Here is a 17,369-nt window from a genome sequence, read left to right as displayed (position 1 = left end):
TTATGCTGGGGAGGCTAATAATCAGTAAGATACATGACTGTTTACAAGAAAGGTTTAGTAGGAAATATGGAACCCAACAGGAGATTACAGTAGATCTTGGTAAACACCATGGTTATGAATATCCCAGGGCTCTACATTCTCCTAGTAAGGAGTACCTACCCCCCCCACCCCGCCCCACACACACAAGGGGGAAGATGGTGTGAAGCTAGATGGTACAATGACTGAGGGCATGGAATGTTTACCTCAGGCATGGGACCAGTGGCTGGCTCATGGCCCAGGATGCATCATGAGTAAAACCCCTAGGCAAAAGATGGGGTGGCAGCTGGGCAGGGGGTACACGGGGGGGGGGCGGGGGGGAATAAGTTACTTTAGTAGGACTAGACCTGTGGGGAGGGGAGGAGGGCACTGGTACTCTGTAGGCAAGAGCAGACTGTAGGGGAAGAACCAGCAGCAATACTGGTTACAAAACCCCAGATAGCGGCAGGGAGGCCTTGAGGTGCAAGGGGATAGAGAGCCAGTAGGAACAGGATGGGAGGGCTGGGTCACTGACAGGACAAGGCCAGTAACAGCCAGGCAGAAGACTGCTGGGAAAGGGAAAGGCCAAGTGAACTTGATTTTAAGTGTTAAGCTGGGAGCTAGAAAAATCCCTCAAGAATGGAGAAGACAGGAGTAGTCTAGTCCATCAGGACATTTCTGAGGAGCAACTTTGGATCTAGCCAAGATCTATTCCAACCCTCTCACACACATATGCTCTCCAACCCAGCCTTTCTAACATCTCTGGTCCTGCTTCCCAGGTCTCCCTGGCAGGAGCTTTGAAGTCACAGCATACCCTCCCAAAGCATCAACCATTTCAGCAACTTTGGAGGGGGAAAAGTTGTATGTCACAAACAATAACATTATAAATATTTTTTTAAAAGGTAGGAGAGGGCTGGGGTGTAGCTCAGGGGTGGTGTATCTGCCTTGCATGGGTGAAGGCCTGGGTTCCACTGCTGGCAAAACATGAAAATAAAATTTAAAGGTATGACAGGTCAATGCTTTATGCTTTCAACTCCAAAAGCTGTGTGTCCCCTAGAAATAAGCAATCATCCCCTGTACAACTCAAACAATGTGGAGGCCACTTTGTTTGCTTATCTTTTCATGCCTTTCAGACTAAGAAAGTCTCCTCTCTTTCTGTCCTTGCTATCAAGAAGGTTGCCAAGTACAACCCCTTGGACAGGCTTCTTCAACGAAGTGCCTTACTGGGTGATGAAAAGCATCAGTTAACACACTGTCACTTTGAGCCTGCAGCTGCTCCAGGGAGATGTCCTTGTTCAGAGACCCCAATAGATCCAAACTGAATCTACTCTTTCCCAGGAGCTAACAAGGATTATTACTTTTTTTTTGAGAGAGAAATTAAAAATATTAAAAATATTTATTTTCAGCGAACACAGCACCTTTTTATTTGTATGTGGTGCTGAGGATCGAACCCAGGGCCGCACGCATGCCAGGCGAGCACACTACCACTTGAGCCACATCCCCAGCCCGGGTTATTACTTCTTAAATGGATCCAGGCTGGTTCCTGTACTTCCCAGGAGCCTTAATTTACACTGGACCTAGTGCAAGTGCTGGGAACTTCTGCTTGCAAGGCTCCTTAGGAAATGAGATCTGGAACCACAGGCAGAGTGAATTGCTGCCAGGACACCCACTGCATTACGGTGGGAAGAGTCTTACTTCAGGACTTCAAAGATACCTACCCTACCAAAACCAAACCGGAGAGGCTGCTTGTTTGGTCTACTTCCTTATGTAATGGCAAGACCAAAAGGGAGACTCCCTCAATCTTCAGTGTGCTAGCACCACCCACTACCTACCTCTGCCTAAGAAGCTGCGACCTGACCACAGCCTCTAGCCTCTACTTTTCTTCCTTGCTTCCACTCCCTCCCAATGCAATTTTTCCTTTGGAACCTCAACACATTGCCCAGACTGGTCTTCAACTCATAGGCTCCGTGATCCTCTTGCCTCAGTCTTCCAAGTAGACGGGACAATTGCATGCTACCAAGCCTGGCACTCTGTCAGTGTTCACGGAGATGTTTTCACACAATAGTGTGCCCTTTACAAGTGCATTTAATGCATCCTAGAAACATCTTCTGGGAAAGTTTTTTTTTTTTTTTTAAAGAGAGAGAATTTTTTAATATTTATTTTTCAGTACTTGGCGGACACAACATCTATGTTTGTATGTGGTGCTGAGGATCGAACCCGGGCCGCACGCATGCCAGGCGAGCGCGCTACCGCTTGAGCCACATCCCCAGCCCCGAGGGAAAGTTTTTCTTGGAAAAGGAAAACTAAAATGCTCACGTGATAATTTTACATAACTGAAGGATGCAGTTAGTGGATCACCCTATCTTGGAACATGATTTAAGAAGTCTGATACTAATATTCTTTTTGCTTCAGGTCAGTGTCCTAAAGCACGTTCTGCTACCAGCTGGCCAGTTTCCAGAGGACTCAAGTACTGGGTCTGACATCAACCCAGTCAGTATTCTCTAAGAGGGATTTCGTGCTCACCTTTTCCACATCGCCACTGAGCTCCTTCATCTGTCACTTCCAGACCAGCATTACCACCAACCCAAGAACTTGCTAGAAACACTAATACTTGCACACTGCTTCATAACTATCTGGCAATCTGCTTTAACAAACCTTCCCAGTGCTGACATGGAGAGGTTGAACCTCTGCCTCATCTAGTGACATTTACAGCAGAGATTCTTAATCTGAAACGAGCCCCACACCAAAACCCCAGAATCACAAGTAACCGTGCTTTCTCCTGAGGGAGAAACTGCTCAGCTCAGCTCCTGAAATTCAACATCGTAAAAGCAGGTGTGCTTTCTGCTTTAGAGCCACCAAATTCTGCAGAATTCACTTTTATAAATACACATAAAGTCAAACTTTTCTCCAAGCCCTTTAATATTCACTTGAACAGCTGAGACAAACAGTAACAACACTTTTTTTTTTTAATGTTACAAGAAAACAGGATCTGGTATGTTATCTGCGTGATCCACCAATTTCCCCATCACTTCTTAGGCATTTCATCAACACTCTGGTTCATATGTCGATTCAAAAAGGTCATAAAAGTGAAAGATGGTAAGCGGAATCAAGCATTTCCTGCTCTCCAGCCATGCAATAGGCTTTACACACTTCCCATTACACATAAACAAGGCTCTAGTTATCTGTTCCCAGGATATCACTGCTACCACCAGGCTTGCCTGGATTTTAAATGCTTCTTCTTTTTAAGTACAAAATGAACCAAATAATGCATCTTTTTGCCCAAAGAAGTGTGTCACCTGCTCTTATACTCAAGTTGTGCTTCCCACAGCTTTCGGATGAGCTCACGGGCATTCAAACTGTTACCTAGTCTACTGAAACGTGGCATTTCTTCACTGACCTTCTGAGCATTATTTGGCCAGCACCCAGGACTTGCTGGTTCTATCACTAAACATTCAGCAGTTGTGATTCTGGGGGAAAGACAGTTTTTTTTTTTTTTTTACACAATACCTTTGTTTATTTTTATGTGGCGCTGAGGATCAAACCCAGGGCCTCGTATGTGCTAGGCGAGCGCTCCACTGCTGAGCCACAACCCCAGCCCCAGCTGACTTTTATTTTAAAACAAACACGGCAAGCTCTCAAAGGTGGTACTTAATTTTAAAGACACAAGCCTATTACTGAAATAAGAAAACAGCCTTATCATTGCCTTTTCCAGTAGGGAAATCTATTATCTCCAGAGAGCCCAGGGACACACAGCTGATACCACACCATTTTCTTGAGGTGGTCAGCCTAAAATGCCCCACATCCTCCCAGCCATCTCATTTCTCTGGGCCCATTCTGTCTGCCAAGCTTTTGCTACTCCCATTCCCCACCTATTTTCCCTCTGGCCCTCTGCCCATGTCCGAGCTTCAGAGGATTATTTTTTGGCTGTGTGCTCAGTCCCTGGGCAGCTGCCACCATGCTGTTTGGTATTTGAGATCCTATCAGCAAACTCACTAACCAGCATATAATTACAGGCCACTGCCCCACAAAAGCACACTCTGTCGTCACCAGGAAGCACTACTGTTCACAGGCCCAGGAAGCACCTCAGAAAGAGGCAGAAAGAGGCAGCAAACATTACAGGGCTGACATCCCAGCAGCTGAGGAGGCTGAGACAGGAGGATCGCAAATTCAAAACTAGCCTCAGCAATGCAACTCAGTGAGAAGCTGTTTCTAAATAAAATACAAAATAAGGCTGGGGACGTGGCTCAGTGGTTGTGTGCCCTTGAGTTCAATCCCCAGTAGAAAAACAACAACAACAACAAAAACAAACAAACAAACAAACCCCCACCAAGATCCAAGTTCAAATATGTGGGGGTAACTGCCCAAGGTTACGTAGCTAACTGGAGGCAGAAACTAGAGCCATATTCACAAACACAACAAACCCAAGATGAAAGGTAAGAAAAGCCTCTAAGTACCAAAATGAAGTCTGCTACACAGTAGTCTTCTGGGCCTCTCCACAGATTTGTCAGAACACAGGCAACCCCTACAACAAGAAATGTTCCTGAAACAAACAGATGCCATTAAGTACCAAGAATCTTTATTTATTCTCAGTTCTGAAATGGGAGTCCGTGACTCAGATAATATGCCACTATTTGAAAATAAAAGGTCCCACCAGCCCCAGTCTTCCCAAATCTTTAGTTACAAGATCATACTTCATTCACCGCACAAGACAATCAAGCTGAAGAATTAAGGAGGTACACTGAAGATAAAAGCAAAAAAAGGGATCATCTTACAAGCAGATCATCCCAGTTACTTAAAAGGTTAAGTTTCAGATTAATTTACACAGTAGTGACAAAACTATTTAGTCTCAGTGAAAACAAAGACAGTAATACCATTTAGAAAAGATCAATTCAGAAATACTAATTCAGGCAAGCATGCAAAATTCAGAATATTAAAAAAAAAAAAATGCAAGGCCTGGCTGCACAAATACACTCAGGTGAATTGCAAACTAAAGGGACCCTTGAGGGATCAGCAGACCAGTCTCTCCTTCTATGAATGAGGAAAGTGAGCAGACATGTACTGGCGAAGCTCAGGGGGTGACACCAGGTGCACACAGATCTAACTCCTGGTGCCATTTGTAACCCCATATTCTTAAAATAAGGATATAATACCCAGAACACAGAAGCCCACTGATTTAAATAAAAGATTTTAGGACCGATACACAGGGAGGAGGTAAAGTTAACACAGCACAGTAGCACACCTCATGTTTCAGAGATGAAATGATCTCTCAAAGATTTAATGCTCCATTTTCACAAACAATGAAGTTTCTATCCAATTTTCTGATTTATAGTAAAAGGTACTAGCTTAAAAAATGTGCACTCTTCACACTTTTTTGCCTAACTTTAAAAACTGAGAACTGGCTGTTTTTTAGCCCAAGAAACCTATGCCATGCATACACTTTAACTGCATGTCTTAGGAATACATAAAATCTGTGATATTTTGGTAACTTATAGTGTATTTATAAAATGAAAAGCTCTATCAAAATACACTTTTCACTGGGAAAAATAAATAAAACAAATGAATGGATCTACACAAAGCAAACAATAACTTTGGTAGATTTCAGTGTAGGACAGTCTATAGCAAACACATTTGCCCTTATTCCCCCAGAGCTGCTCATCTTCCAAGTTAACAATTTTTAACATTTTTTATCTGAGATTTTATTATGTTGACATTTCTCATTCCACATCATCTTCAGCCAAGCTCTGAGCACTCACAATTCTCTGAAAGAAAAATAAAAATTCAATTTTTGAGTGTCATAAGCATTTTAATCCAGATCCCAAAGTCCAACATAAAATGCTTTGTATTCAAATAAAATATGGTGCTGAATTTCATCCACTCTGATATTTATTTCAACATTTAATACTTTATACATGTCTATCATCTAAGAAAATGATTATTACCACTGACAAATGTAGCACAGTATGGGACTAGCAATCATGTACCGTAAACAAATATGGATTTTTAGAGTTTACACTCCCATACAACCTAAGAATAGTGATTAGTGCTTTCACCAATCATTCTCTGCTCCAAACATTTCCATTTATGGCTCACAGCCATTACAGAAAGGAACACAGCATTCTGCAAACATTTCCACATAACATTTAGACAGTTGAACTGAGTAGAGGAGGACATTTCTACAGAGGGGAATTTAGGTTTCATCCTGAACTGACATTTCAAAGACACTACCCTCAGGTCAAAGTACTGTCATGCTGCTGCTATAGTTTGGATAGGTTCATGTGTTGGAAACTTGTTCCCTGGTGTGGTACTACTTAAGTCAGTGGGGTACCACCCTCAAGAGGGGTTAGAGTTTCCACAAGTCCCAGTTAATTCCTTTACAGGAGCTAACCTGGCACCTTCCGGCTTCCTTGCTTCTTCACTGGCACATATGCCCCTTCTACACATGGTTGGCTCCCTTCCTGCTCCTCTACCTTGTGACAAAGGCAGGGGGCCCTGGTCAACACTGGAACTGTGCTGTTTGACTTTCCAGCAAATAAAATTGTTAGCTAACAAACTTCTTTATATATTATCCAACATTGCACATTTTGTTATAGCAACAGCAGGCAGACTAAGACAGCTGCCCCTCAACAGAATATAACATCAAAAAGAATTCTAATACAGATATAATAGAACTACATTAGTTTAAAAGATTTAGATCAGATTTCTGGTTTTCCAATTCTTTTCTTCAAATCTTTGAGACTTAGTTTTTCAGTCCTTTTCCAATGTAAAAACCAGTCTGAAGGGGCTAGAGACATGGCTCAGTGGCAGTATGTTTATCTAACACACACTAGGCCCTTGGTTTGATCCTTAGGACCAAACAACAAGACAGTGTGAAAAATTGGTCAGTTAGTAACTATAAAATTCTGTGAAAGCTACCCATCATCACCAATTTTTAATCACAATGACTTTGGAAGTCAACATATGGATCAGACAGACACGCTATGCCAAAAAGTAGATTTATTTGGGTTCCTTAGAAAGAACTCAAAATAAACAGAATTTGTTTTACTGAAGTCTTAAGTTATGCATTAACCTTTTAAATAAATGGCATTTTGTACTTGAGTAGAAATCTGGAGATGTAGTCAAATAGCTCCAAACTTAAAGCCCATCTTAGCAGAAACAGAGGTAAAAAGTGTTTACACAGAGAGGCCAGGAATCTATACTCCTCTATGCCCAGAACCAAGCCACCTAACAGAAGGCATGATGTTCCAGAAGAGCAGGCAGAAAACAAATTTTATAAAATAGCTAAGAGTAGCCTTTAGGGGCTCAAATACCAAGGCCTAAAACAACTAACACTAAGATATACATTTCCTGTCTCAGGTCTAGGGTGCAGACATTTGAAGTTTACACCTGAGGGAAGACAATGTCAAGCACTGGTATTACAAGTATTAGACGTTTGCTAGGCTCATTTAAAAACAACCCTAGATCCCACTCACTCCTTATTTCATGACACCCCAATTTTTACCTGACTAATTGTTGGGAGCTTAGTCAGAAGCATCTGGAACACTGGTGGTGGAAGAGTTTGCTGTAACACTTGCAGCAACTGCTGTGGCTGTCCACAAACAGCAATTGCGTTTGTCAGATGGTCCACACCTTTCTCATATTCACCTGCAAAATTTACACAAAATTATAAGCAACCTAAGTTTGGGCTTTTGTCAAAAATTGAACTTCTCACTCAGTCTCTCAGTGGTGCTAACACTGTGCAAGTAAACAATTAGAAATAATCTATAGGGCATCCATATTAACTGAATATTATGAAGTAAAAAGAATGAGTCACATTATATGTACTAATGTGGAAATGTGCACAATACACAAAACAGGGAAATTAAATGTTGAAATATCCAAATACATTACTATTCACATTTCAAAAATACTTCTGAAAGATTACATAAGAAATTGCTAACAATGGAACATTAAAGAGAGAAGTAGAAGATTAGAGGCTTAAGTGAAAAGGGAGACCAAATTTCACTTCAAACCAACCCTTTTGACAATTTGAATGTTACCCCATAAAAAGAAAAAAAATCTCAAATCAATTCTCTGTGAATTTCTTTCAACAGACATTTTTAAATAACTTTCAAAAAGTTCAACAAAGGTTGTTTTTGAAGATTTTCATTCAATAAATACTAAGTACTTGACATGTGGTCCTTGTTCTCAGTTAATTGTTTTAAATTAAACTCCAAAGAACTGTTAACAAATTTTCTGAACAATACCTTGACTTTATTAAAGTTATTTCAAATTAAGTACTTTATATAGGAATTTCAATGAAAATTATTTAAGAGTTATCTTTTAGGAAAAAAAAAGATCTCTTTTGTATTCTTTGGGGGAAAAAAAGATAGTTGGGGTTCATTTCTCCAGGTGTTGCTCATGTTTCTTAACTTCTCAATGGAGGCATTTACTGCCTTTGCTCCAGATATTTTCAAGAATGTCTGTACAGTGAACAGCCTTAGATTCTGGAGCAAGGGTAGGTTTGCATAGTACCTAGTATCACATCTTTCATGTTGAAGCAAAGGGCAAATATTCTCATGACTACCTCTTAGAAAAGACTCGGGTCCTCTAAATTCAGGACTTTTCTCCTATACGCAACCCACCATGCAGTCCATTAGGAACAGGTGTTGATTCGCTGTGCCTGGTGTTCGTGATTTTTTATGAATAGGTTCATATCACTACTTTACTAATGTACTATATCAATCATTTAACAAGCAATTTGCTTCAGGTTATTAAGCCCAGGGGGCCCCTTTACTCCATAATCCTGCTAATGTTTCTGAATTTTCTCCTTAATCCAAGGACAGCACAAACATTAAACCAAATCAGATTTATTCTAAACCACGTTGACAATGACATGAGGTGTACTATAAAACAGATTAAAGGTACTACAAAAACAGTTGTATTTTGAGCCTTTACAAAAAGGTAACTGTTTTGGACAGTCTCTACCAGTCTGGGCGCTCTCCCCAACCATGCTCCATACACTGGCCAATCTTCTTCTACCATATTATACACTCACACAAGCTTGAGGGGACTAAGCATGTTTCAGGTTCCACCATCACACTCCAGGTCCACAACCCTATAAACTAAGGACAAGCATGGGTATCATGATTGTCATTCTTGATGTTCTTCCTTTAAAAAATATTTTAGTTGTAGATGAATACAGCACTTTTATTTCTATGTGGTGCTGAGGACCGAACCCAGTGTCTCATATGTGCTAGGCAAGTGCTCTACTACTGAGCCACAACCCCAGCTCTGTGATGTTCCTTTATTTGGTCTTAAATCTGGTATATTATGGTGTTTCTTATTCTACAGTCTGAGCAGCTGAGAAATCTTTAGGTCCAAGTCTGAGGTATCTGATGGTTATCTGCATATAGATAAAGGGTTTCAAGGACACTGTTAACCTCTCAACTAACAGCTCTCTCTCCTGCCAATGTGGAAATTATAGTTGTGTCATCTACGCACTGAGGATACCTCCTGATTATGTTGACCATTGTTGCTGGGTTGTATGTAGCCACCACCTGTTATACAATACAAATTTCTTTCCTGGATATTAAAATGATGCTATAATGATACCCATCATAAGAGAACCAACTCAGGGTTGTGCACTGATCCATATAATGGTTGGTACAGTTGTGGGTGGTAAGATAGGCTGATTCATTCTGTTCCTCCTTGTGAATAGATAACCTTAGGGCCTTAAATCTCTTCTGAACCAGCACTGGAAATAATCTTTTCTATGGATCCAACATTGCTGAAAGGTGTATTCAAGACATACAAGTAAGTCAATGTTATATTTCAATACAACATAAATCAAAATAATATAACGTAAGTCTGTAAGTCAGCTTCAGCTTCCTTCTTGTATAAAGTGGATATTTACTACTTTTGCTAACTGGATAGCCAGATTAAAATGAAATCTACTGTTAACTCCAACAGCATCAAAAGCATCATATATCTATTACACAGCACAGATCAAACCCAATATTAGAGGACCTCAGTAGCAGTGCCATTTGAGATTAAGTACTGTGTTAGGGGAATGCTCTTTCCCTTTTTACCAATGCCTGGGTCCTCTTTCTCTTGTTGTTGGGGAAATTAAAGCACATGGCCCATAAGGAACCTGGAAATATTTCTTGATTGGCATCTATCTCACATTCACATTTAAGACACTTGATAGGCTTTCCTACTCACTTTTTAACAATTCTATTGCAACCGCTCCACCACTGAGCTACAACCCTGGCCCCTATTCACTTGTTTTTTTTTTTTTTTGTAGAAGGACAGAATGTCTTTATTTAGTTTATTTTTGGTACAGCCCCAGCCCCTATTTACTTGTTTTTAATCATAATTTGTTGTCAATCTGAATACAGTGGTTAGACAATCCATGATTCTCCTCCTTCCTCAATCTCCTGAGTTGCTGGGATTATAATCATGTGCCACCATGCTCAGCTCAAAGCACCTCTTAATACTACTGATAGAATAAATGAGGCACAAGGTAAATTCTGGATCAGATTATTGACTGGTTCTGAAATAACAGTCTTGAATTTACCATGTGACCTCAATTAGGTAAATTAACTTTCTTTAGGACTAAGATTAGCCATTCCTTCCCTTATATACTGGAAAAGACCTCAAGATTAGATGGGAGAATTGAGAAACACATTCCTGGGTGGGAGGGGAAGGGAGAGGGCATGGGATTAGAAACTATGGTGGAATGTGATGGACATTATTATCCAAAGTACATGTATAAAGACAAGAATTGGTGTGAATATACTTCGTATACAACCAGAGATAAGAACAACTGAGTTCTATGTGTAAGAAGAATTATATTGCATTCTGCTGTCACATATAAATTAGAGAAATACATTCCTAACTTTCCTTCCTTCTGTTATTATTTATACTGCACTGTAGCTATTTACTCTAAAAGGATCAAAAGTAACCTCACTGTAAAGATTACTTATTATATCCTCTATATCAAATGATGGAGCAAGTAACTAAACTTAAAATACATCAAGGACAATGATAACCCACAAGGAATATTTCTTCCTGGAGTCAATCTTATACAAGCAAACCCCCTTTCCATTATAAGTTTACATTGGTGTAAAGACTTTCTGTCTAGTTCCTCCATCTTCAGTGACTATCACCTTGAGCTAGCAGCTCTTCACCGAGTTGTATTTCTTCAAGAAAGAACTTCTGAACAGCTTCAGCATCTTTAAGGTCCGGTAACTGTTTGGAAACAGAAAATTTAGTAAGTGACACCAAAATTAATGCCAGGGATATAACCAATACACAGGAAAAAAAATAATAGAAGACTTCTTCCCCCAAAACTCCTAAATAAAAACAAATGAAAGAAAAACATTTATTGATCAAACTGGTATCTGAATAGTTCTTAGTTCTTAACCAGAACAAATGCTCAACATCATATAGTTCTTGGTGGTACATGCCTGTAATCCCAGCTATTCAGGACACTGAAGTAGAGGATCACAAGTTCCAAGCCAGCTTGGACACTATAGTAAGAACCTGTCCCTGAGCTCAAACCCCAATACCTCAGGAAGAAATAAAAAGGAAAGCTATGAATCAAACATAAAAAATGAAGGGTACAAATACCTACACCATCTATATATTTTCCTCTTTATGCTGAGCTAGTCTTTGTTTTTTTGCTGTTATGAACAACATTACCACACTAAATGACTATAATAGATAATGCCACTAGATATAAAAAAATATTTCAGAAAACGGGAGGTATTGACTTTCCAAGCATACAGTAAGAATTTGATTATATTCCAGCATCTAAAAAACGCATTAATGGGACTGGGGAAGTAGCTCAGTGGAAGAGCCACTGCTTGGCATGAGTAAAGACCAGATTTCATCCCTGACAACACACATAAACCAAGACCCAAAACAGAACCCCATATGTTTATTCTCTTATATCCACAGTGAACATATCACATGTGTCAGAAAGATAATTTGGACATGTTAGAACAACCTCCCCATTTTATTTCACCGTTACCATGTCCATTCAATTAGCTGTGCTGATTATACAACTGCTTCATAACACCAAAATGCAACATTTAATTTTGTTTTTTCCTGGTCTTAATTTAAAAAGAACCTTAAAGTCCAAAAGTCCAGGTCCTTAGTTTCCATAAATGGGAAAGCAGCAAGCACCACCATTAACATTTACTTAATTTCCTACATGTGTCACAGAAAAAATTTTTTATCAAGTAGATAAACCTATGTAGTCAGTAAAAATAATCATAGATTTGAACATAAAAAATAACAGATTTACATATAACAAATTTAAAACTAGTCAAGGCATTGGGATTCTGGATCAGTGTGAATAATCTTGAATAATTTTGGATATGAATAACATGGTTCTTTTAAAGGAACTTGGAACAAGGGAATTAAAATAAACAGTTTCTATATTTTATCATTTTGAAGCAACTGAGAACACTTTAACCCTTTCTAAAAAAATTACATTTATTTATTTATCTATCTATCCTTTCTTTTATGTGTTGTTGAAGATCGAACCTAGGGCCTCACACATGCTTGACAAGCGCTGTACCACTGAGCCACAACCCCAGCCAACACTTTAACCTTCTGGTGAAAATATCTTTTGGAGACTATCATCTGATTGCCTCTAACTACTCCCTTGTTTAGTAGCTGTATGCTGTTACTGCCAACAGAGGACTAGACGACCTACAGTTAAACTAAGTTATTCACCCATTCACAAACTACATTTAAAACAGAAAATAAATATCCAACATCCACTAGCTTTCTCAAAACCAGAAGTAGATTTTTAGATAATATTTCAATAAAAAATAAAATGCATGGGTCTGGGGCTATGGCTCAGTGGTAGAGCACTTGCCTAGCATGTGTGAGGCACTGGGTTCGATTCTCAGAACCACATATAAATAAATAAACTTATTATATTTAACAGGTTATTAACTAATAATAAGTAAAGGTCCATTGACAACTAAACAATATTAATAAAAAAGAATAAAATACATAACATAATCTAAACAAAAATCAGACTTGAGTATTACCTTGGAAAGCCCAGCTCTCTCCTTGGCAAGCTTCTGTTTCTTTCTTCCTACAAGAAATGTTATGTATATATTTTCATTTCCCATTATCAAAAATGAGAATCAAAGTAAGTCTGATTGCGGTGGCAGTCATTAATACTATTTGCAAAACATGGGGACTTAAAATCTCAGCTTCCCTGGACTCCTTGTAATCTGTCAGGGACACATGAATAGTTCTGGTCAGTAAGCCTTCTTTCTCTAGATTATCAAGCCAAACAATTCAGAGGATGAAGACTGCTCCAAACAGCTGGATCTCAACAGAGCTAACATGGAACAGAAGCAAGAATTAGGCAACAGGGTCTTATACTACTTAAATTAAGTACTGCTCCCTAGTTAAGGAGAATAAAGGCCTCTGTCTAAGATTGTCTAACTTGAATTATACTATTAAATACCTAGAAAAGTAATAACTACTAAAAACCACTATGACAGGGCCAATAATCACTTGGCATAGCTAATAATGCTTATTAGCCAGAGAAACTTAGAGAAATCTCTTAACTCTCCAACTCTCTATAGGAATAGATAAACAAAAGCCACAAAACAAGCAATGTCCCCTGGTCCCCTGAACACCTAGAGTCAGTAAATGCCTGAAGAAGTAATATCCTGTTTGCATAAATCTAGACATGGTTAATTTACAATGGACAGAGTACACTCTTTTCTGATTCTATCCCTACAAAGTAGATTTAATCACACCAGTATCCCTTGCCAACTCTAGTCCCTCATAATACACAAAGTGCTGCCACTTTAAGGTGAATTAAAAACAATTCTAACCATTTCAACACAAAAATATAAGTTGACTTTACATAAAGACTACCAATTTTTCTTATAAACTACCTTTACTAAAGTGTTCACATCACTGCATGACTAAGTGTAAAAAACAAACACAGAACATAATTCTACCCTTTATCTGCTTAAGGGTTTTGGCCCTCTTCAGGCCAAAAATAATGAATGATAACAGACAAAACCACCTAACAGGTAGACATGTACAGATTGGCCCTGCACTGGAAGGGGAGCAGTAAGACTAGAAGACTGTAAGTACTGGAGATCGGAACCCAGAAGTGCTATACCACAGAGATACATTCCCAGCCCTTTTTTTATTTTTTGAGATGGGGTCTTGCTGAACTACTAAGGGTTTTACTAAATTGCCAAGGCTGGTCTACAACTTGCTATCTTCCTGCCTCAGACTCCAGGGTCACTGGGATTACAGATGTACACCAACATGCCTGGTCTAAACATCATATTTAATATTCCCAATGACTTTAAAACAAGTACTAATGTCACCTCCCTCTTACAAATGAGAAAAATTGCCAAGGTCACTCACTAGTAAGCTGAACTTCAGAGCACATGTCCTCAAACATGATTCTATTCTGCCTCTCAACAGCATAAAGCAGTAAAGACATACCCGTAAAAATAAAAGGCTTTTCAGAAATGAACAAAAGAAACTTGTGGAATTAACAGTGAAAAATACAATTCACTACACCAGAATTTGGGGAAAATGACAAAAATGACAATGAAACCCAGTAGAATGAAATTTGTTTCCATTTGTGATCAGAGTGTGGAGGAGTACATGGTGTCACTGAATACTTGTGACTGTCACATCAGCAAAGTTTAAAATAAAGATACTGTGTTCACCTAAAACAAACAAAAAAAGCCCAAAAGACTTACACATTCAATCTGCAAAACCAGGCCTTGACTCAGTATTTGCTGATATTCATCTCAAAAAATTTGAGAACTTAAGTTAAAACAGGGATGTATACTTTCAAAAATATCCACAAATATAAGCTTACAATAGTCACAAATCATTTTTAAAGCTAGCTTAAAATAGTTCTAATGATGTATCATTTTACACAGCATAGTATAACCAGAGGTTATAACACAAAGCTACTTTCCCAGCCTTTTTTATTTTTTGAGTGGGGTACAATTTGGAGACCAGTCTTGGCAATTTAGCAAAACCCTTTTCACAGCATGTATACAGCTGGCACTATAACTTAGAGATTAAATTTCACTTATGATTACTCAGATTGATAAAAAAAAATTATGCTTTGGAGTATTGAAAGGGGCTGTAAGTATAAAACTTCGGTAGAACACGGGCCCAGTTTACACAAAACCCTGGGGTTCAATCTTTAGCATGCACACACAGCATAGACAATTTGGTAACAGAAAATGAAAAGTATCAATAAACCAGAATCTCAAACTACCCCCAAACCTTGTTTTCAACAACATAAGCTTCTATTAAAAAAAAAAACCTAAATGACTGATTTGAAGAACTATTCATTGCAAATATAAATATTCTAAGTATTCTATTGGAAATTAGACTAGAGAAATTCAAATTTAAAAGAACTGAAATCAACTTCATTCACAAACACAAAATACCCCAAATCTTAGTAACAACCATGCAACTTTAAACAAACTGCAAAATTACCATGAATCAAAGATGTTTTACTTGTTAGCAAAAAACATCAATTAAAATCTCTAGCATTCACCAATTACTGTGTCAGGGCAGTACTAAACTCTATACTTTAATCACATCATTTACAAAAAAGCTTGAAGTTGTTACTGCTGGAGCTAGTAATCCACTTAAAATGATCATATCACAGCTAAAGCTAAAAAAATATTTGGACTGAAAGTGATGGAAAAGGCACTCTGGGAATAACTTTCTCAATTCGTCTAAAATGATAGCTCTTATGATTTCTTTAACCCCAAACCAGTTTTCTTGCCTGGTATGGTGGCACTTGCCTGTAATATGGCAAGATGGAGGCCAGCCTAGGCAACCTAGACCCTGCCTCAAAATAAAAAAGGTTGGGGGTATAGGTCAGTAGTAGAGGGCTTCCCTACCAACCTCAGTGCTTAAGGGAGGAAGAAACCCTTTTAAGACAGATCTTCAAATCTTCCAAAGGTATAATTAATCTACTTTTATGGAACTCTGCACCTGCACCTCCACCCCCAATACATTTTTGAAACCATAGACCTGTATTCCAACAGTCATCCTTAACGGTCAGCATTTACATCATAAATCATGGTGAGCACTTCACACTTTATTTTCCCCCAAACCAACAAGAGGCAAGCCGCATTACCTGATTTTACAGCTAAGGAAATTAAGATGCAGAAAGCCCAAGATCATGTTGCTCATCAGTGACCAACCCGGGCCTGGAAACCCAGTGTCTGAGTCCAGAATATCGCTCTTTCCGTGAGACTACCTAGCGGTAAATGGACCAAATCCTCGGTTTCACTCCCCACTGAAGCCTGGAGCCAGACCGTGCTGCAAGGCAGGTCTACGACCAGCGCGCTCCAGAACGCGAGCCGCGTGCGGCTACGGACCACGTGCGGCGACCTGGTACTGCCGAATTAACCACCCAGTACCAAGCAGAGCGGCCACTTCTTCGTGCGACCGCAGCCTTAACAACCCACATGGCTGAGCCACCTGGACAGATTACCAAAATATTTCTTATTAAAACAAATCTGCTTTTCTACTGCTGCGAACAAAGTTCCCCCCGAAACGCAAGGCGGCCTACGAACGTTTCTGGGGACATGACTTCTTCCCTCGGGAAGCGGCTCTTAAAAGATGTCGCAGGTATGAAATGAGGCTGAGCCACGAGAGAGGCGCAGCCCTTTGGACTCCCCCGCAATTCCTCTAGCATTCACTCATATCTTGGAAGCACTAGGCGAAGCCGCCAAGAGGGTTTAAGAATGCAACGCCCGCAGTGGGCATGCAGGTTCCAGCCCGGGCTGAACTCCGTCTAGTAGGGAGGCTCGACCTTCGGATTAAGGACCGAGGCTTAGAACGGTGCGTGGCCCAAGGAGAGGCCGCGCCCGCCGCCAAGATGGAGGGGCGCCGCGCGGTCCGCGAGGGCCCACTCACGTTCCCGAAGCCTGTTCTTGAAGTTGGGGTCGCTCCGCCTTTTGCGGTCGAAGTAGATGCAGTAGCCGATGAAGAGCGCCCCACACACGCCGGCGGCGATGGCGCTGTTCCGGCCCACCATCTTTCCTCAGTGCGGCAAAGCAGCCGCGAGCACTAGAACGAGCCTCGCCGCCCGTCGCTCTGGACGCCGGAAGGAGGAACAGGCGCTTCCGGCTCCGAGGACCCCGGGGCGCTTGCCTTGGTGCCTGCGCGGCGGAGTGCGCCAACACGCACGCACGCACGCACGCACAGCCTGCGACCCCAGCGAGCGCAGCGGAGCGTCGGGCGCTAGGGATCTTCGCAGGCAAGAACAAAGGTAGAAGGCCACTGCATACTGAGCTTTGTCTTGCAGTTGTTTCCAGCGGTCTGTGACGTGC

The 17,369-nt window shown here is 40.3% G+C and overlaps 1 protein-coding gene and 1 non-coding gene across 2 annotated transcripts; both read right to left on the bottom strand.

The window, feature by feature from the left end:
- Window positions 1–3,302: 3,302 nt before the first annotated feature.
- Window positions 3,303–17,168, bottom strand: Tomm20 (translocase of outer mitochondrial membrane 20). The gene is made up of 5 exons (XM_026412870.2): window positions 16,954–17,168; window positions 13,062–13,108; window positions 11,163–11,244; window positions 7,514–7,656; window positions 3,303–5,774 (listed from the first exon to the last, which is right to left on the bottom strand). Exons 1-5 carry the CDS (start codon window positions 17,072–17,074, stop codon window positions 5,730–5,732), a joined length of 438 nt encoding a protein of 145 aa, XP_026268655.1. The 5' UTR covers window positions 17,075–17,168; the 3' UTR covers window positions 3,303–5,729.
- LOC113200220 (small nucleolar RNA SNORA14) lies at window positions 16,655–16,787 on the bottom strand. The gene has a single exon (XR_003303012.1). It is a non-coding gene; the product is annotated as a small nucleolar RNA SNORA14 (small nucleolar RNA).
- Window positions 17,169–17,369: the final 201 nt, after the last annotated feature.

This window comes from Urocitellus parryii, chromosome 9 (assembly GCF_045843805.1).
Source record: "Urocitellus parryii isolate mUroPar1 chromosome 9, mUroPar1.hap1, whole genome shotgun sequence".
NCBI classification, from domain to species: Eukaryota; Metazoa; Chordata; class Mammalia; order Rodentia; family Sciuridae; genus Urocitellus; species Urocitellus parryii.
The sequence above is the reverse complement of the archived record's forward strand: the minus strand, read 5'-3'. Positions and strand labels throughout refer to the sequence as shown.

What these genes read in the sequence shown, in the direction of transcription:
- Tomm20 (XM_026412870.2), bottom strand. Translation starts at nt 17,074, where the DNA reads ATGGTGGGCCGGAACAGCGCCATCGCCGCCGGCGTGTGTGGGGCGCTC. An exon ending in CAAGAACAGGCTTCGGGAAC is followed by an intron (nt 13,109 to 16,953) that starts GTGAGTGGGCCC and finishes CATTTCTTGTAG; the next exon opens with GAAGAAAGAAACAGAAGCTT. An exon ending in AGCTCCCAACAATTAGTCAG is followed by an intron (nt 5,775 to 7,513) that starts GTAAAAATTGGG and finishes TTTTTCTTTCAG; the next exon opens with AGAATTGTGAGTGCTCAGAG.